Genomic DNA, 20,992 nt, shown 5'->3' with positions numbered 1-20,992 from the left:
ATAAAGTGTGTACTGAGAGTATATTAAGAAAGTCTAAGAGAATATACAGCAAAGTGATTAATATTTTCCTTTTTACTTTATCTGCACTTCTACAATGTGCATATATTACCTGTGTATTTTGCTTCTTTGTTTTTAATAGGAGTTAATGGAACTTGAGTTCAGTAGAAAAATCCTCATTTCAAAGCATCAGAGTTTGAACTGAATTTTGTAAGCAATCATTTCAGGTTTTTTTAATGCACCTGTTCAAAATCAAAGCTCATCATTTTGTTTTGAACAATTTTTGTTTGAGAATCAAATGGTCACCTAAATGAGGAAGCAAATAATCATAAAATGACAGGAAAGCAAGTGACAAAGTAACTACAACCACTGGCTATTGCAGTATAATAAATAAAATGACAGTTAACAAAAACACCTTTATTTTTGTTTTCAAAGAACAAACTGTTCTTCTTTTTCCAACATAATCATGATTAACTTACAAAAACAGGCATTTACAATGCATCTTCAAAGCATTTCCCTTTAACGGAAAACTTGGCTTCAGAGAATACAAACATTAAAAGGTTAAAATAAAAATTCTATTTTGTTGTCATTGTAAGACAAAACAGAATCTAGCATAAGTCAAGGAAATCCATTCATACTTCAGGTCCTTCTCCTCCAGGAACCAGCTGCAAAGGAGGAAAAAGTTTAGTATTTAGTTTAGAACTACATAATCTAAAAACCCCTCCTGAGAGCTGCTCATTGATCGGAGTCACGCCTCTTTGCCCCTCCCCCATATTTCCATTTTCTCCGTGTCACTGCTGTTTACAATTCCAACATCATCAATTAATACTTAGTGTCTCAACAATGATTCCTAGCAAAACAAATGATTAAAAAGCACAAGCAGGGCTTCCCTGGTGGCGCAGTGGTTGAGAGTCCGCCTGCCGATGCAGGGGACATGGGTTCGTGCCCCGGTCTGGGAAGATCCCATATGCAGCGGAGCGGCTGGGCCGGTGAGCCATGGCCGCTGAGCCTGCGCGTCTGGAGCCTGTGCTCCGCAACGGGAGAGGCCACAACAATGAGAGGCCCTCGAACCGCAAAAAAAAAAAAAAAAAAAGCACAAGCAAACTAATCTTAGGCCTAATGTCATCTTCAACAGTTTGGCCATAGAGCCCTGACCACCAGAGCACCCATTTCCCATCTTAAGCACCACTGGACCCATGAGCACTTAGTCAAGCAAGTTAGTTCTGTAATCCCTGCCCCACAAAAATGGCTTAACATCTAAATAAAAATAGCTTTACTGTGTCTTACCATTGTTATGTTATTTCCATTTAGCAAAATTTGATCTAATTTAGTAATTCTTCTTCCTTCTGGTGTGATTTCACTAAACAAATAGATTAAAGGTTAATTATTCTATATAAATGAACATGAGGTCAGGCAACTGTACCAACACTTTTCAGAGACAAAGTGGGTGATGTACATCACCCCTGGGTGATGTAAATTCTTCCCCAAAGGCAACAGAGTGGACTGACTGGCCTAAGATCCACATCCACTGAGCTGATCTTCATCTAAAAAGCTGAAACTTGCCAAGGAGATCAAATATGAACTAAAATGTTTACTATCCTCACTCTTTTTACTATTATCTACTACTGATTCCTATCTATTATACCAATCTGTAATTAATTCAAATCTGAAAGCAGAGCTACTGGTCATGATCTTTATAATTAATATAACTGAGGCATCATTTACATTTTCTATTATATATAAGTTGTAGAATAATTAATTTAAAGCATTAAATGCTCTTATTATCAGTTCCTTTATTTGACCTAAGCCCTAAGATCCCTGGCTGTTTTTAGTACCTTTTACCTTAAAGCTTTGTCTCTACTAATTTCCTAGCAATTTAGTGACAGTTACATAAAGGTAATAATCCTCTAATCCAATTTTACTAACATCAGTAGGTAAAACTTCTATCTTTAGAGTAGTTCGAATAGGCAGTGTTCTCTGACTCAACAGATCATTTTACTGACTCAACAGTACTAAAACTGCCTTAAATTAAAAAGAGATTCCCCTGCCCAATTCCTTAATTTTCAACACTACTCACAACTCAGTGACATCTTCCAGTACCATATCTGAAATTTGGTGTTAAGAAAATAAATATACCAAGTTAAATTTACTCTGGCTTCTGCCTTTGTTCAGTTTTAATTATAACATTGAACACAATGGCTCAAATTCAAAATGTTTGTGATTAGTAATTTCATCTTTTTTCAGTACACGCACCTCTTAAAACACTATCACAATTTCCATGAGAATAAATTAATTTTTATTATAAAAATCCGTAAGTACTGATTGTCTAAAGTTCTTTTTTTAAAATACCGAAGAAAAAACCATACTACCAACTTTTAAAAGGATACTGACAAAGTCATCAAATCCCAGAAGTGTGCCAACAATCTCCTTATCACTCTTCATCACAATGTGAATCCTTGATCCTATACACTTGTCCACAAGCTCTATGGATTTTTTTTTTAACAAAAAAAAAGGGGAGGGAGAGGAGAGAAAAGATTATTATGCCCATTCGTTACTTCAACAAATATGTGAGTGCCTATTGGCACTTATTACTTGCATATGGTGAAATATAAACCAGGAAAAGTATTCACTCGAAAACTTTAGATCTTACACTACATGTCTCTGTTAATCATTCTATTAACAGGAAAGTTTTCCCTGTTCTCCACTTACCCCTCCTTTGTAACAATTTATCATGGCTGTGGCTTAATATTATTTTAGGTTATCCTATTGACATATGAACCCCACCCACACCCCCCAGACTCTAAGGTCCATGAGAGCAGAGATGGTGGTTGTTTTTACTCATCAGTGTATCCCCAATGGACACTGCCTGGCATACACTGATCATTCAAAAAGAGTTTGTTCCATGACACTTTACAATCACGGCCACATCCACTAGCTCAATCACCCTTCAGATACAAAATATTAAGAGAGAGGCCTGGGCTTCCCTAGTGGCGCAGTGGTTGAGAATCTGCCCGCTAATGCAGGGGACACGGGTTCGAGACCTGGTCTGGGAAGACCCCACATGCCGCGGAGCAACTAGGCCCGTGAACCACAACTACTGAGCCTGCGCGTCTGGAGCCTGTGCTCCGCAGCGGGAGAGGCCGCGACAGTGAGAGGCCCGCGCACCGCGATGAACAGTGGCCCCGCTTGCCACAACTAGAGAAAGCCCTCACACAGAAACGAAGACCCAACACAGCCATTAATTAATTAATTAATTAATTAAAAAAATTTTAGAAAGATATAGAACATTATTTAAAAAAAAAAAAAGAGAGAGGCCTGTCTTCACCAGAGATCCCTTCTCGTCACTACGTCTCCTCCACCCCCCAAAAGTCTATCCTCTGTAGTCGGACAGCAGCTTGAACATCTCTTCAGCAGGCTTAGCGTTATTTGGTACGATGTTTATTTGCCCGGTATCCTGTTTCCTACACTGGTTTGTATGCTATCTGAAGGCAACGGCCGTGATTTTAGTTTGTTGAACAGTGCCCAATCACAGTGTCCAGTGCACAGAGGCGCAATAACTGTTGAAAGAATGAGCGGCAAGAAAAGCTAGTTTCCAGAGTCCTCTTTTAAGGCGCAGTCCAGATCCTGGTGCCTCTCTCAACAACCGGCCAGATAAGCAACAGGGTCTAATCTGGGGATTTTAAATGCCAGGTTGAGGAACGGGACTGCTATCCACTACTGTAAAGGCGAACTCACAACAAAGAAGGCCAACGACTTATTCACTAAGCGTGAACCTCTTCCGGTGACGGTTTGGTCTGGGGAGTCAAAAGTCCCTGCCTCGAGAAAACCCCACCACGCCGAAGAGACGCGGGCGGCCTGAGGCCGCAGAGACTTGGCGCCTAGAGGAGAGCCGCGAAGAAAGCAGTTGGTCATATACGTTTTTCTAACACTCAGCCAGGGGCTGCGCTGCCCCTCGAGCCCCGACCCTAATCTTCAGCTCCCCGCCCCGGCACCCCAACACGACAACGGTTACCTAGAGGGAGAAGCTGAGACGGGTTGGTGGTAGCGTTAGCCGCCATGGCTACGCCGGAAGTGGTCTGCGTCTCTCGAAGTTGGGAAGGCGAGTTTGAAAGAGCGCGCTTCCGCTTTTTCCGGCAGCCCGTTCAGACTCGACCAATCTGAGGCCGAGAGTGCGATCGGGCCGGTCCACGGGGATCGCTCCCAGTCACTCCTTCCCCGGCAATGAGATCCTGAGAAATATTTCCGTTCACTGAACGTTTTGCGGTCTCGACAGACACTCACCTTTCTCTCCAAATTTCCAAGAGACTTTAAAACTATCCCGCCTTGTAAATAAATTATTCCTCTAACCCGGAAGACTTTGCCAAACGGAAACCTTTGAGTCGTCTTATCTTCCCCAAGTTGTATCTCATTTCAACCCAGGATCTTTCTTCAGACCAGTATAAATAAATTTGATTTTCCCGCCACCGATTCATTGTGTTGTAATTTTCGTAAATTTTGTTGTTGTTATTTTTGTTTCTTTTAAGGAATCTACCAATTCTTTTAAAAGTTCAGTGGATTGAAAACCCACAGCTAAGGGACTTTCCTGGTGGTCCAGTCGTTACGACTCTGTGCTTCCATGGCGGGGGTATGGGTTCGATCCCTGGTCAGGGAAATAAGATCCCGCCTGCAGCATGGTGTGGCCAAAAATAAATAAATAAATAAATAAAACCCACAACTAACATTTTAAAAAAACTTTTCTGGGCGAGGGGGAGATTTTAAATATGTTCCCTATTTTCTACTATCGTTCTTAAATCCTGTTATATCTAGGAGTCTACTATAGACTTTTTTCACTATTTCTTCCACAAACACATTGTCCAACAGGCAACCACCAGATGTCACTCTATGTTAATGACATCACATTTAGGAAACCTTGATGCTTTTACACTTCTTTTTTGAAAAGAGAAAGCAAACAAATTTTCTGCCTTAGTATATTTTATGTTTGTATCTGAGGAACTTAAAACTAAAGAGCCTAAGCAAGAGAGGCCAGAAAGAACATCCTTCATTCATACAACAAATGATTGTAAAGCACCCATCATTCATTCATTGAACAAATACTTTAGTTGCACACTGTCTGGCATTTTGCTGAGTATAAAACAGTGTAAAGAACAGAACTACAATGTCTTCTGTCCTTATAGGAGCCAGAGGATAAATAGGAGAGAAAGACAATTAACAAACATTATGTGGAAGGCATATGAAATTTAATACATAAAGCAAAAAGTCCTCTTTTAGCTTCAGGGATCCTAGAGAAGTAGGTATGATTTAAGGCAAACATCAGTGAGGAGGTTCAGAAGCCCTTACAGGTGGGCCCTTGAGTTCAAAGTCCCCTAGGATTCAACCTCCTTCTTAATACTAAGCCAATCCTGGCTTTTTTGCATTTCAGAAATATTGAGTACCTCATATGTGTCAGGAAACTTACAAATACATTTACTCCTAATAGTTACTTTTTTAATAGAGAGAGTAGGATAATTAAATAGGTTATAAATCCCACTAGGGGATTAAAGAGAGAGAGAATTTTAAGGGAGTTTGGGAGACTGTTGTAAACTAATGACCATTCAAGAAAACAATCCAGTTTAAAAGAAAATAAAAGAATCCAGTAACATAGCAGAAAATTTACTCTACCTTGAAGGAATACCAGGTGCATTCAAACCACAAATCCTGATAGTTAAAACAAAAGACAGTAGATATGGGGTCTACATCTAGTTACATGAAGTCAGGGAGTTATGGTTCTTGAAGAGTAGCATTTCTGCATGAAGCCAAAACAGGAATAAAGGGGAAAGGGGAAAGAAACTAGGTGAAAGGGGACATTGTGCTGAAACCTGAGATGAATTACCATATTTTAGTATATGTCACTACCCTTTCGCTAATATACATATGATTTAAATAGCGCCATTACAGTCTGGGTTAGACCATATAGGGTCAAAGGAGGAACTAATGATGTAAGATTTGACTTCTACCCAAAAATGAGGAAGGAGCTGGTCTTCTCCCCTCCCCACTTTTTCCTTGATTATAAAAATATAGCCCTCTTTGTTCTCGGAGCTGTGCTCCCCTGCCTGACTACTTGTATCCCTCACAAGCATCCTATGCTAATAAACCCACTCTTTGCCTATCACTTTGCTTCACACTGAATTATTTCTGTGCTGAAACCAAAGAACATGACCTTCAGTAAGTCCTGACACCATGTAAGCTGTTTCAATGAAAAGACAATGTGTTTGAGTCCCCTCCTAAGTCTGGTATTGTGGGTTCAAGTCCCAATCTGAAGTACGGCTGGGTTCAAGTTGCATCTGAGGAGGACTGCGGTTTCACTTTGATCTGGTATTTGGATAAAGTTCCTCATACTCAGAGAGTTAAATTTGCCCATTGGCCACACAGATAGCTTGGGAAGCTTCACAAAGGAATTGACAGGAATCTAGTCTTGGAGGATGAATAATTGGATAGGCAGAAAGGGGACAAGAGTAGCATTCCAAGTAGAGGGAATATTGTGTGCCCTCCTCCAAATTGGCATGTGCCCTCCTCCAAACATCTCTCGCTGCACTTTAACTTAAATCTTATATACTTCCCCTGAGTTTGTCATAAAACCCTTCCTTTTCTAAATGCTGTCCTTTAATAACCTCAGTCCTTAGTGATTTTACTTTATTGCATTTAGGACGCTCTGTTCCCAAGTTCTAATAAATCCCATTCATCCTTCAAGATCCTGTTCAAATGTGACCACCTCTGTGAAGCTTCTCTGACTTGCAGACTTGGGCTCTCTCATGATCCTGCAACAATGTTAATAGCTCTCAGAATGCTCTAAATGCTCAATGTTAATAGCTCTCAATGCTCTCCCCTGTGGGCCCTCCTGGGCACAAAAGACTTTCTGTGTCCCCCATTTCTTGTTTGTAGGAAATAGGCTTCATTCAGCCTCCTTGACCTTCCCTGAGTTCCAAAGGGCAGATTCAAACAGTTTCTAATTAGGGAAGGGAGGGGATGCAGAAATAAGGGAGGAGAAATCAAGAAACAATGGTGCAGCCTTGGGGCAGTGTCCTGGTTCTTGCTCAAGGAACATACATAACAATATCTTTGAATTCTGTAGGAACTATGGCCCCCACCCAGGTGGAGGATAGTAGCTTCAGGTTGAGCATAAGATTCCTAGGGCTTCCCTGGTGGCGCAGTGGTTGAGAGGCCACCTGCCAATGCAGGGGACACGGTTTCGTGCCCCGGTCCGGGAAGATCCCACATGCCGCAGAGCGGCTGGGCCCGTGAGCCATGGCCGCTGGGCCTCAGCGTCTGGAGCCTGTGCTCCACAACGGAAGAGTACACAGCAGTGAGAGGCCCGCGGAAGAGTCCACAGCAGTGAGAGGCCTGCGTACTGCAAAAAGGAAAAAAAAAAGATTCCTAGAACACCATCCTGTTACCTCACTACTAATCAATCAGCAGAAAGTCACACACCCTGTAGTCCTCAGCCCAAATTTTGCCTATAAAATCTCCTTCCCCAAAACCATCAGGGAGTTTGGGGTTTGGGGGGGCATGAGCCACCCATTCTCCTTACTTGGCCCTACAATAAATCTTTCTCTGCTCCAAACTCCAATGTTTCGGTCTGTTTGGCCTCACTGTGCATTGGTCACGCAAACTTGTGTTCGGTAACATTTTCTTATAATTATCTACCCAGGGGGTAACACACATCCCACCCCACCCCATTCCTGCAAAAAAAGGTTCCTCAAAGTCAAGAATTTTGGGAAGAAGCATGATTAAATCCATTAGTTTTGAAGTTAAATTACTTTGATTCAAACCTCATCTCCATCACAATTCCTTCTAGTTATTTGACCTATTCAAACTTTGCAAGTCCCATGTTACCCATTGGAAAGAACAGAATAATAGTGTCTACTTACAGGATTGTTGTGAAGATTAAATGAGATAATACATGAAAAGTAGCTAGCAGAGGACTCATTAAATACGAGCTATTACTATTTATCTTTGTTTCCTAATATTTAATATGGTGGTTGGTTTAGAGTAGGCGTTACAAAAGCTAGCATTGCTAGGTAGCTAGTTTCACATTTATCTTACTTTTAAACACATAAGCCATTTTAAGGCAGCAATTTTGTTACCGGAAAACTGGGTTTGCCTCTTGGTGGGTGTCTAGCTGAAAGACACAACCAAGCCAAAGATCCAGAGAAGGCAGGATTTCTTACTTGCAGCAAGTAAGGATAACACCAGGGATCTTTCCCAAAACAGTATCTCTCCGAACAGGAAAATTGGGGAAGTTTTAAGCTAAGGTACATGCATATTCATGAGGGGGCTTGAGCAGAAAATTCAGCACAGAATTGGGGCAAAGGTCGACAGAGTCAAAGTTTTTGTTGGTTGAAGGCAGAAGGGTCACAAAAGGTCAACATCAAACCTCAGGTTACAGTTGAGCAAAACAGCTCAAGAAAGTGCTTCAGGCTAATCTTTATCATTGAAACAGAACTGGGAGTCTTTATGACAGATGTATTATCTTTGCTATTGTTACTTCTCTTATCTGATAACATTTTTTTGTTCTTTTGTTCCATTAAGATCATTATTACTGAGACCTGTTCAAGGGCAAGCATTGTGGCCAGGTATGGTCTAAGTTCTTTAAGTTGTTTCTCATTCTATTTCATTTATATCCATCAAAAACCTCCTTAATCTTCACATGATTCTAAAGACAAAGTAATGCCAAATTTGTTGTGAAGCCCTTTTCTTTTCCTGTTTGTTTGTTTTCCTATCTGTATTCTTGTTTTATTTTCACCATACTATAGTATGAGTAGGGACCAAATTCAAGGCATTGGTTACTTGATAGAGTTTAAAATTCAGAAAAATATGCTTTAAGAAAGTCAATACTTTGTATTCCATTACAGAAACCAAATTAACATAAGCAATATTCAATATTATTGATGAAGAATAAAGAAAGTCTCTTTATACTCTGAAAAAGTTGATAAAATTTGTTTAGAGAGTAGAGTTAATGGGGATTGCAGGAAGGGAGTGGTTTTATTTTACTGAGTACTTTCCTGAGGCAAGACAGAAAAAGAAACAATACGCAATTCCAGATGAAGAGTTTATTTTTAATGAATTTGATAACATGTCACAGCTCTATGTCTCCAGGGTTTTTCTCCCATTAGCTCTTACTTACAGAGCAGATATAAAATAGAATTTATAATTCACCATAAAATATATATAATTAAAAGAAGCTCTTCAATGTAATGTATATTCAGAAAAGCATTTCTAATTTTTTCCCTGGAGATAAATGTCATCATAAAAATACAAGCAAAAGTTTCCTTTCAAAATAATGTTCAGAACAGAAACGGACTCACAGACTTAGAGATTAGAGAATGAACTTATGGTTGCAGGGGGGTGGGGGGGAGGGAAGGGATAGTTAGGGAGTTGATTGACATGTACACACAACTATATTTAAAAAGGATAACCAACAAGGACCTACTGTATAGCACAGGGAACTCTGCTCAATGTTATGTGGCAGCCTGGATGGGAGAGGAGTCTGGGGGAGAAAGGATACATGTATATGTATGGCTGAGTCACTTGGCTGTGCACCTGAAACTATCACAACATTGTTCATTGGCTATACTCCAATATAAAATAAAAAGTTTAAAAAAATAAAAACAAAACAAAATAATGTTCAGGAAGTATTCCATTATCTCAAATTGTTATTTCCAATCTTGTTCCTTACAATATTTTTTAAAATAAAGGAGAAATTTCTATTTTCTCCTCAATAGATATTTGTCCTTGTAGACAATATGTTGTTAATGAATTTATTTTATATTAATACAACTCATTAAAAACTAATGTAGGACTTCCCTGGTGGAGCAGTGGTTAAGAATCTGCCCGCCAATGCAGGTGACATGGGTTCAATCCCTGGTCCAGGAAGATCCCACATGCCGCGGAGCAACTAAGCCGATGTGCCACAACTACTGAGCCTGTGCTCTAGAGCACGTGTGCCACACTACTGAAGCCTGTGCTCCTAGAGCCTGGGCTCCACAACAAGAGAAGCCAGCACAATGAGAAGCCCACGCACTGCAAAGAAGAGTAGCCCCCACTCGCCACAACTAGAGAAAGCCCACGTGCAGCAATGAAGACCCAACGCAGCCAAAAATAAATTAATTTAAAAATATTAAAAAAAAAACTACCATAAAAGTTGTTATTCTAAATTGTTAAATGGACCAGTCTGTATATTTAGGGATGGAAAAAATTCTGGAAATCCACTTGTTTACTTTCTTTTCCAATTTTCCCTGTAACATATCTTCTTTGTTTATAGCATTATTTTAAATGACATAATTTTTAAACATTTAACCAACATAATGGTTATGAATAAATGATTTAATCTTAGTTGGAGGCCCTAGGATGCAAAATGACATGGATTTTTATAAAGTTATTACTGGGTCTCCTGCACAATGAATAAACAATTGGCATTCACTGTAGATACATAGTCCTAAGATGTCCTGCCCTTACATCCTTTTGAAAAGATGTTCAATTTCACTTCAATTTTAGTTAGGCCAATTGTGGCCTAAATGTCAAGGCAGATGGAACAAAACAGTGACATATTCTGTATACAGGCAATATTATAGTTTCACACAGTTTTGAGCCAATGTCAAGACTTTTGTAATACAGAAAAGAAATAGTAGCAACATCTTGAAATTTTTCTTAGCATTAAAACAGTTCAACTGAATCACAGAAAGTATATTCTAAGAAGAGTATACTGTTTTTCTCAGCCATACTTATATTAGAATGAATGTCCTTAAATTTCAAGGCCAGAAGTGGAATCAGCTGCTAAGGTTGTTTAAACTAAGGGATGTGCAACATGTAATGATAAACTTCACAGCTCGTTATTGTAATAATTGTGAATGCTATTTGAAGCAGGTACCTATCCTCAAACTGCCCTGGATAAGACTTGTTAAATCTATTAGTATTTCCATTATTCACTTTAAATTGACGTAAAATGAGATTCAATTTTTTTAAATTGAAGTAGTACAAACAGTAAGGAAATAAAAAATCCTGGTGACAACAGACCCTATGTATTTTAGTACTCTGTGCTGACCAGAGTACTAAAACCAGAAAGATAGAATGAATTTTTTTTTTTAATAGCAGGACTAAAATAATAAATAAATAAATAAAATAGCAGGACTAGAAGGATCATTTTACAGGTCTCCCTGTAAATTTACTTTCAAGGATATTCTGCATCAGGCCTTAAAACACTTCCAAACTCCTACACATAATATTTAAATAAGGAAAAAAAACATAGAACGAAGCAAAAGAGAAACTCTGGGTAAGCAGGTAATTTAAAGGTTGAATACACAGATATACAGCCGCACCAATATGTCTCCGTGTTATCAAAATTTAAGAGTAAAGAACAGAGAGACTGTAGGCCAGAGAGGCGAAGGAAAGGAAGTGAAAGAACTGGATACTCCGAAAGTGAAGTAAAAAAAAGGAAAGCTGAGGGAAGAGATGGGAAGGGGCGGAGATTTTAAGGGGGAAGAAACGAGGACAGAGGAGGAGGAAGCGGGATGAGTTCGCACCTAGAGGGTGTGAGCGGGGGACAGGTGTGCCAGGCGACCCCACCAGGCCCCGCCCCATCCCGGCGCCCCTCCCCCTTTCCAGGCCCCGCCAGGCCCCGCCTCATCAGGTGCCTCCCAATCCTGCCCGGTCCCGCCTTACCGGCGGCTGCCGCCGCATCAGGTGACAGCCCGGAAGCAGCGGAAGCGGATGAGGGAAGCTCGGCTGCGGCCCGGGGGGGGCGGTGCAGAGCTGCAGGAGCCTCGGCCTCCTCCTCGCTCCCTGCGAGCCTCTCATGCGACGCCCTCGCTGACACTTGAAATCCACTGCTCGCAATCCTCCTGGGGGTCACGGGGTTGCTCGGCTTGCCGCCCTCGGCGGTTGCAGTCATCGTCTTGCGGGCCTGCGGCGGTCGCCCATGGAGAAAAACGGGCGCGGCGGCGATAGCGCCCCCCGTGGGCCCGTACTGCACATCGCGGTGGTCGGCTTTCATCACAAGAAGGGCTGCCAGGTGAGGAAGGGGCCTGTGCCCGCCCCCGGCCGTTCGGGCGTTCGCGCGTCGCCGGCACCCAAGCTGTTCCGCTCTGCTTAGACCTCCCTCTGGTGCCCTCGGCTTCGCCTCTGAACTTGATTCCTCTCTCCAGCTCCTCGCACTCACCCCACCTGAAGCCCACCCCCCACGCTCCCGTTTTTCTCCTGCCCCTGAAAATTGTATCTTGAGCAGCTGAGGAGCTATGTGTCGGTATGCTGGGGCTGGTAGGTATTTAGGTTCTTTGGTGGGGTGGGAGGAAGGAATCGAAGGTCGGCCCACTCTCTTCCCCATCCAGCTCTGCCTCCGCTGACTTTCTGGGTGTCCACCTATAATGGGATCCTTTAGAAAAATTCAGCACTTGGGCTGCGTTTTCGAGGTAATGAGCTCTGGGACTCCACACGAGTGAAGCACACGCGGCGCCGTGGGGAAATCAACTTCCTTTGTTTATCTGTGGAAGCCCTAGAACCCCTGTTAGGCTGGTGTACTGACTCCACCCCCCACCCTTCCCATTCGGCCTTGGTTTTGCTGTTTAGTTTTGTCCAGATCTTGCTTTTTGGTGAGAGATCGACCTCTCCAGCTCAACTGCAGTGAGAGGAACTGTATTTACCGAGCAAAGAAACGTGCAAATGTAAAGTCATTTTTAAGCTTCTTCACTGAAATGGTGAACGGGAACAATAGAACATTTGCCGTCTATGTATGGAAGGCAAGGGAACAAAGATAGAAACAGGATTATTTAATGAGAGCAAACGCTGGAAGGCAGTGATGTCATAATGTGCTAGTGAACGGTAAATTGAAATTCGTAAAGTATTAAAAATACTGATTGCTACCCACTAGGTAATGTAGCATTTTGTTTCTTGCATTTCACAGAAAATGTAACATTTTAGAAGACCTTTATTGGCAAAATTTAAGTTCGTTAGAGGATGATAACAGAAAACTGATGGCGTGAAAAAATAGTTATGTTTGTATGTGTTTTCGTTGCCGTGTGTGGGATCTAGTTCCCTTAACTTTAAAATATATCATATTCCTTGTCCCTCAGGTAAAAATGGCATAGAAAGATACCAAGGAGGAAGTGGCATTATTCAGTATGGTATTTTAAAAAATTCAAAGCAGCAGCAGTAGAATATAAGTTTTTAAAATGTGGCCCTCACAGCAGAAACTAACACAACATTGTAAAGCAATTATACTCCAATAAAAATTAATTTTAAAAAATTTTAAAAACTGTTTCCCTATATTTAGAGGTATGAAAATAGATATTTGAGATAATTGTACCATGGCATGTAAACACAGTGTTCATCATCATTAGATTTTTAATACTTTAAAACTTCACATCTTTGATGTTGTCTTTTATAACTTACCTTGGATATGGGCGAAGTAACTGAAACTTGGAGGAAGTAAAACGATCTTACTGAAGTCAAGCTGGAGTCAGACTTGCCTTCAGCTGAGCCCCGTGGCATTTAGGAGTCTTTTACAGTAAAGTAAGAACTGGGGCCCACTTCACAACCAAACTGAATGGAACTTTTAATGACAAAACAGAAGGAAATATTGGTAGGAAATAGAATAAAATCTTTTAATCGTTGCTGTCATCTAAAGTCAAGGTTAATTATTATGTGTTCTACGTGTTTTATTGGTAAAAGTAGTATAATTTATGTTTCCAGAAAGGAAAAATGATTTATCTTATGGGAAAAAAATGTAATGCTGCTTAGGGATTAAAGAGTACTGAACAACAGATTGTAAGATGAAGCAGAACTCGGGGGTGAAATAGCACCTTGGGTATGCCCTTTCTCTGGATTTGTCTGCCTTTTGGTTTCAGCATTGAAATTGATTTTTTTTTTTTTTTTTTTTGACCGTGCTGCATGGCTTGCAGGATCTTAGTTCCCCAACCAGGGTTTGAACCGAGGCCCTGACAGTGAAAGTCCTAAGCACTGGACCACCAGGGAATTCCCGGTGACTGGTTTTGTAAAATGGACATTGTGCTGGGTGGGAGTCAGAAGACCTGGATGATGTCCTGGCTTCACGGCTCTGTGACCTCCAGCAAGTCCAAATTGCTTAATTTTTCCTGTACCTCATTTTCCTCTACCAGATTTCGTCATGAGAATTTTAGACCTGGCAGGGATCCTTAGAGGTCATCTACTCTACCTCCCTTAAATTTACAGATGAGTAAACTGAAACCCAGAAAGGTTAAGTGACTGAAACATACTTACACAGCTAGTGGTAAAAGCAGATTTTATTCAGAAAAGCAATTGCAACATTGAAAAAGAGACCTCAATATAGAGCTGGACTCCGAAAATAACAAGGAAAAGTGAGAATTTATAGGCAGGAAGCAGAGTGGGGGCCAGTGGATGGAAAGAAAATTAGTACCTCAGGGGTAACAGGGGTTTCTAGCTAAACCGGTCTAACAGGATTCTTGCTAAAATTGGACAATGCGGAGGTGAACCCAGAAGCCCAGAAGTCAGGGCCTAATTGAGAAGAGAGTGCAGAGGAGCCTGACTAAAGTTTGGTTAAGGAGAGCCTCTTTGTCAGCACTAACAATAAAGCCCAGATGTCCCTAGTCTTCATAACTGCATCTCTTTTAGTAGCACTTTAGGTTGTAGGCTTTTAGTAGAGTGGAAAAAATACATGCCTTATATATATATTTTTGTAATCCACAAGGTGCTTCAGGGAGACTAAGACAATTATTTTTGAATACATACACTTGTTGAGTGTCTGCTCACCTGGGTTGTTGATAGAATTGAAGAGAATGCAAAGGGTTCTGCCACAATTCAATGAAAGATGATTTGGCTGTGCCTGGTCTTAGTTGTGGTGCACGGGATCTTCGTTGCCGTGTGTGGGATCTAGTTCCCTGACCAGGGATTGAACCCGGGCCCCCTGTATTGGGAGCGTGGAGTCTTAACCACTGGACCACCAGGAAAGTCGCAGGGTTATTTTCTTATTGCTGGCTGAAAGCAGCTTTTGAAAATTATACTTACCTCACTTCGCGCTCGCAATGCAGGGGGCCCAGGTTCGATCCCTGGTCGGAGAGCAAGATCCCACGTGCATGCCGCAACGAAGATCCAGCGTGCTGCAACTCAGACCATTCCCAGCCTAAATAAATACATACGTACATACATACATACATAAATATTTAAAATTATAATTACATCTCATAGCAGAAAATGAAGAGCTAAGAACCTGGTTTTGCAAATCAAACAAGAATTTGTTAGAATTTGTCAAAGTCAAAATGTAGGTGATTTTTAGATAGAACTAGTGTGTATTCTGTAGCTTTTGCAAGACTCAAACACTTAGAATTTTAGTAGAACTATTACTATTTCTCAGAGAAACATTTTGGCTTACTAGTAATCTGGTTTCTGTTACTCCTCTAATGGAGGTTAGCTGGAGAGATGACACTGATTTCTCGACTCTAAAGAGAGTTAAGGTTGGTGAGTTGATAATCTGAAAAAACTTTGAAACCCTCTATGGTGGTAGTCAGGTTGTGTCAGGGGTCTGCTAACATAGCCACTCCACTCAGCCAACAGAGCAAATGAATGAAAGGCTCTCACACTGAGTTGATCGATAAAATTGACACGTCAATGCAGTGAAAAACAAACTTTTGCTGGAGACATAATTTATATAAATTCATGGAAGTTCATCCAGCTGGAATAGGATGTTCAGTTAATGTATACTAGTACAGGAAAAGATGGGTAAATAGTTTGTTCATCTACATTTCTCATTTTTGGTTGCCCTACTTTCTCCCTTTTTTGTCTTAGTTTTTCTAAAATATCAAAGTGTACTAAAAATTCCAGTATATGTCGTATTAGTTCTTAAAGGATGTTCTTAACTTCTGCAAATGATTTTGGATGACCTACAACTCTTTTTTTTTTTAATTTTTATTGGAGTATAGTTGATTTACAGTGTTGTGTTAGTTTCAGGTGTACAACAGAGTGAATCAGTTATACATTTACATATATCCACTTTTTTAGATTCTTTTCCCATATAGGCCATTACAGAGTATTGAGTACAGTTCCCCGTGCTATACAGTAGGTCCTCTTTTTTTAATATAGTATTGTGTATATGTCAATCCCAGTCTCCCAGTCTATCCACCACCACCCCCCACTCACTGCCTCACGCTTTCCCCCCGGTAACTAAGTTTGTTTTCTACATCTGTGACTATTTCTGTTTTGTAAATAAGTTCATTTGTACCATTTTTTTAGATTCCACATATAAGTGATATCATAAGGTATTTGTCTTTGACTTACTTCACTCAGTATGACAATTTCTAGGTCCATCCATGTTGTGGCAAGTGGGACTATTTCGTTCTTTTTTATGGCTGAGTAATATTCCATTGTATATATGTGCCACATCTTCTTTATCCATTCCTCTGTTGATAGACATTTAGGTTGCTTCCATGTCCTGGCTATTGTACATAGTGCAGTGGACATTGTGGTGCATGTGTCCAACTCTGCTTTCTTAACCCTTCAAAATCCAAATATATTTGATGTTCTGTAAAGTACATGCATCAAGTCTTAGGCAGAAGGACTGTTCTAGAGACTGCCATTCTTTGTTAATCAGTAGTGTATCAGGTGTTTCAGACTTTCTAATTATGTAAGGTTTCCCTCAGGATGGATTAATCAGCTCCCTTCTCCACCATTAAGATTTTACTTCCAGGTGTAAAGGATTAAAAGTATATGGCTCATTGAATTGTAACTGACTTCAGATTGTTTTAGGTGGTTTGAGGGTGCTTTGTTAGACTGCTCTTCCAAGTACTCAAAATGCAGCAGGTCATGTTGATCACCAGTTCATTCCACACACTGAGATTATTCATAGAGAAGATTCCCATACTTGGTTGTACTTTGTAATATTTAGATTCAAGTGAGCCGAAGTAAAACCTTTGCTTAAAAAAGTAATTCCTGGGATTTTCCTGCTGGCGCAGTGGTTAAGAATCCGCCTGCCAGTGCAGGGGACACGGGTTTGAGCCCTGGTCGAGGAAGATCCCTCATGCCACAGAGCAACTAAGCCTGTGTGCCACATTTACTGAACCTGTGCCCTAGAGCCCACATGCCACAACTACTGAACCCCGTGCTCCTAGAGCCCGTGCTCCACAACAAGAGAAGCCACCGCAATGAGAGGCCCGCACACCGCAACGAAGAGTAACCCTCGCTCGCCACAACTAGAGAAAGCCCACACGCAGCAACGAAGACCCAACGCAGCCAAAAATAAAAAGATAAATTAATTAATTTATTTTTTTTAAAACCAATATATTTCTTTAAAAAAAAAAGTAACTCCTTTCAGCAGTGTGCTGGGTTGAACATGATTATTTAGGGGAATGTACTAAATCTTTGTAGACTCTTCTGTTATAAAGGTGCTCTACAGTGCTGTGATAAAGAGGTCGGTTTACATGGGCAAGATGAAAGCCATCTATGTTGAAGATCCTCAAACTAGGCATGTAGATGTTGATTCCTTCACTTTGTTTCCTATTTTTTTCTACCTTTGAGGCCTTCAGATGTATTTTATTTTATTTTATTTTATTTATTTATTTTTATTTATTTTTGCGGTACGCAGGCCTCTCACCGTTGTGGCCTCTCCCGTTGCGGAGCACAGGCTCCGGACGCGCAGGTTCAGCGGCCATGGCTCACGGGCCCAGCCGCTCCGCGGCATGTGGGATCTTCCCGGACCCGGGCACGAACCCGCGTCCCCTGCATCGGCTGGCGAACTCTCAACCACTGCGCCACCAGGGAAGCCCCAGATGTATTTTAAATGAAAAATGCCTTCATTTAAATTAAAATGAACATCTGTTTATCATTTGATTATTTTTTCATTTTTATTTGGGTAATTCATGAGAATGAATTCTTCTATAGATACCATGTTAATTTCTAGTGGTCATTATTCTAGTTTATTGATCTACTTAACATTTAGAACATTTTAAGGACGGTTGGTTTATGTTAGGGTGATAGTGTCATGGTAGCTAAAGTACTACCATGACAATTCAAACGGTTTTGAAATATTTATCCATTCCAACTCTTTCCCTGAAATTTTTAAAAATTTAGCACTTAGCAAAGAATTCTTCTTCCTTCTTATTCACCTGCAATTAGACTCATTGACATGAGGTAATTTATGGACATCTTCTATATAGTAGTTTGCTTGTTACAGATTGTGTGTCCCAGAGTTTTGCTTGTTCCTTATTTGCTTTGTGGACGTAAATATATAAACTGTTTGTTAGATTTGCATAATGTTTGGCAAAATAGTATAATCAATGTATATCAAACTTTTTGGTTCTTTCGTAGAGTGGAACTTTTTAAAACACTCAAATTAATAGGGAATAGTTATTTTCCAAAGTGATATCATAAAAAGTTGGAATTATTACTTGAATTTTGACCACTATTCTGATAGAATTCATGGTTTTGTAAACATAACTAGCAGTTTTAATTCTTGGATAAACTGGTTTTACCAGACTGTAGTTCTTTCAAAAGTAGAATCATTGAAGCACTAGAACTCATGTTTACATGAGTAGTTAAACAACAATGAATAAAGCAACTAGAAGCAATGAAGAGAACAGTATATTTTCCTTTTGGTCTGAGTGGGCTGGTGATGGGGAAATCTCCATGAGTAGCAGGATGTAGCACGGTAAATTCAGGAATGGGTTGAGGAAATTTGAGGGGATGGTTGGTTTATGTTAGGGTGATAGTGTCAAGCCCTGACCCCTTCAGGTTTTGGTGACAGTAGGCTGGCTGACAGATACAAAGTTTATGCACCTGCTATTGATGGAATCTTGTGGTGACAATAATGAAATATTGGGGAGGTATTGTTTGTGATTCTTGTTGGAATAAGTAGGTCTTTGGAACAGAAAAAACAAATTTTTGGAGAATTAGAGGTTAGGGAAGAATAAAAGTCTGAGTGGGCTGGTTATGGGAACATCTAAGGATTTTTTTTTTTTTTAGCTATGCGGAAAAACTCGTGAAAGAAGATTGCATTTTCTGGCCCTCCATAGCACTTTTATATTTGGGTGGAGGTTTTTTGCTGATTTTAGCCATGCTTCTTCTATGCTGAAATGATGAAAATCTCTGACTTTGCAGGGCTGCAACATTAACACAATAGCGGTGGAATAGTTTTCCTTTAGGCCTTGGCATCACAGCTAAACAGGGTGGGAGGTCAACCTGTGTAATGGAAATTTAGAAATTTCAGGAAGCTTCTTTTGTCCTCATAATTCTCCCCAGGTAGCTAGAAAGTGCCTAACAGTACATAAATTTCTTTTCTTTTAATTTTATTTTTTTATACAGCAGGCATAAATTTCTTTCTTTGCCTTAAGTCTTTGATCCCCAGTAAAATACATATCATGGGTAGCCTTCTCCTTGTTATCATTGTGGTGCAGATCCTTTGCTGAGCATGGATTTTGCTAGACAAGGGGAGACTGCAGAAGGGCCCTGGTCTATCATGGATGGGCACTACAAGAGAAAGATGAAGACCTACTTACCTAATAATTTTGAGAAAGACTGGTCCTATTATATTCTTTGGTTACAGTGCCATCAGAGGGAATTCCCTGGCAGTCCAGTGGTTAGGACTCCCCCTTCCACTGCAAGGGGCACGATGGTGAACTAAGATCCTGCATACCATGCAGTGCGGCCAAAAGAAAAAGATGCCACCAGGTTAAAAACTCAGTTTCTCCCTAGGGTATTTTTAGAAGATGTTATTTAAATTGATATTTCTGACAATTTTTAAAATCATATTTCAGCTGTTTTATAAAATGACTTCAAAACCATAAATTTATTTTTGGCTGCGTTGGTTCTTCATTGCTGTGCACGGGCTTTCTCTAGTTGCGGCTAGCAGGGCTACTCTTCATTGCGGTGCACGGGCTTCTCATTGTGGTGGCTTCTCTTGTTGTGGAGCACAGGCTCTAGGTGCGCGGGCTTCAGTAGTTGTGGCAAGCGGGCTCAGTAGTTGTGGCTTGCTGGCTTAGTTGCTCTGCGGCATGTGGGATCTTCCTGGAGCAGGGCTCAAACCTGTGTCCCCTGCATTGGCAGGTGGATTCTTAACCACTGCACCACCAGGGAAGTCCCAAAAAATGACATTTCTTTTCAGAAGTAATATGTACTCACTGTGGTAGAAAGTCAGAAAATATAGAGAGGAAAAAAAAAGAGAAAACTAGCGCTTAAAATCCTTATCCTAGAGAAACCTGCCTTGAATATTCCTGGAGGAATATTTTTTATGAATATATATAACTTTTTCCAAAAATGTATCATACTGTAAACAAATTTTAGGACCTGCCTTTTTATGTAATATTTTACCATTAATACCTTCCATTTTGATAAGTATTGAATTATAGCATTTTTAAAGTAGCTAAATAGTATTTTGTAGAAATCTTTATTTAACTGGTCTCCTTTTTAGACACTTAGGTGGCATTCCAATTTTTTGCTATTTTGAATAGTACAGCAAAGAACATCCTTGTGACTTTGCACCATTTTTCTAAGTGTGGAGACTAAGTCATCTTTTCTTTTCGTTCTTTTTTTTTTAACTGGGGATCTTGTTTAAATAGATTTTGTAGCAGCATATACTGAACACAGTTTAAGTTAGTTTGGATGATTCTGCCTTCATAACAAATGTCACTCGTTGTACTATGGCATTATCGGTTTATTTTAACATAGAGTGATTTGCACATGCCTCTGACTCAGCTGGGCTTTTGATAGCCAGACAGAGAGAGGGAGATGACGGAGCAGTGAGCAGTTACTTCTCAGTGTTGACCAGAAACATAATGTTGTAGTTTTCAGCTTCCCCTCCCTGCTTTCTCATATGTTGCTTCTTTTCTTCAGTGGACTGGGAGGGCACATCTACTAAATGTGTATGAAATAAAATGACTCAGTCATGGGTTTTGAAAGAAGACCTAAAGACTTCTCCTTAGTGTATTATCCAGGGCTGCATGACAGCGGGTTAGGCCGATAGATGCTTTTCTTACTTGTTCCTAGT

General features: G+C 40.4%; 2 protein-coding genes across 5 annotated transcripts in view; one reads left to right on the top strand and one right to left on the bottom strand.

Moving 5' to 3' along the window:
• Positions 1-399: 399 nt before the first annotated feature.
• LSM5 (LSM5 homolog, U6 small nuclear RNA and mRNA degradation associated) lies at positions 400-4,085 on the bottom strand. Its single transcript, XM_030857477.2, has 5 exons — positions 4,010-4,085; positions 2,385-2,480; positions 2,075-2,102; positions 1,285-1,357; positions 400-662 (listed from the first exon to the last, which is right to left on the bottom strand). The coding sequence occupies exons 1-5, from the start codon at positions 4,053-4,055 to the stop codon at positions 630-632; spliced, it is 276 nt and encodes a 91-aa protein (XP_030713337.1). The 5' UTR covers positions 4,056-4,085; the 3' UTR covers positions 400-629.
• A 7,616-nt stretch (positions 4,086-11,701) lies between these two features.
• The window catches only part of AVL9 (AVL9 cell migration associated), a 63,512-nt gene continuing 54,221 nt past the window's right edge, over positions 11,702-20,992 (top strand). The window contains exon 1 of one of the 4 annotated variants that reach the window (XM_060305438.1): positions 11,702-12,040. In XM_060305438.1, coding sequence (XP_060161421.1) covers positions 11,948-12,040 — 93 coding nt within the window. In that variant the 5' untranslated portion in view covers positions 11,702-11,947. Of the gene's footprint in view, positions 12,041-12,175; positions 12,286-20,992 lie in introns of those variants that run through there. The other 3 variants (XM_060305440.1, XM_060305441.1, XM_060305439.1) reach the window with 3 other exon arrangements.

The sequence above is a fragment of the Globicephala melas genome, chromosome 9 (genome assembly GCF_963455315.2).
Source record: "Globicephala melas chromosome 9, mGloMel1.2, whole genome shotgun sequence".
NCBI classification, from domain to species: domain Eukaryota; kingdom Metazoa; phylum Chordata; class Mammalia; order Artiodactyla; family Delphinidae; genus Globicephala; species Globicephala melas.
Note: the sequence above shows the minus strand (reverse complement) of the source record. Positions and strands in the feature narration are given on the sequence as shown.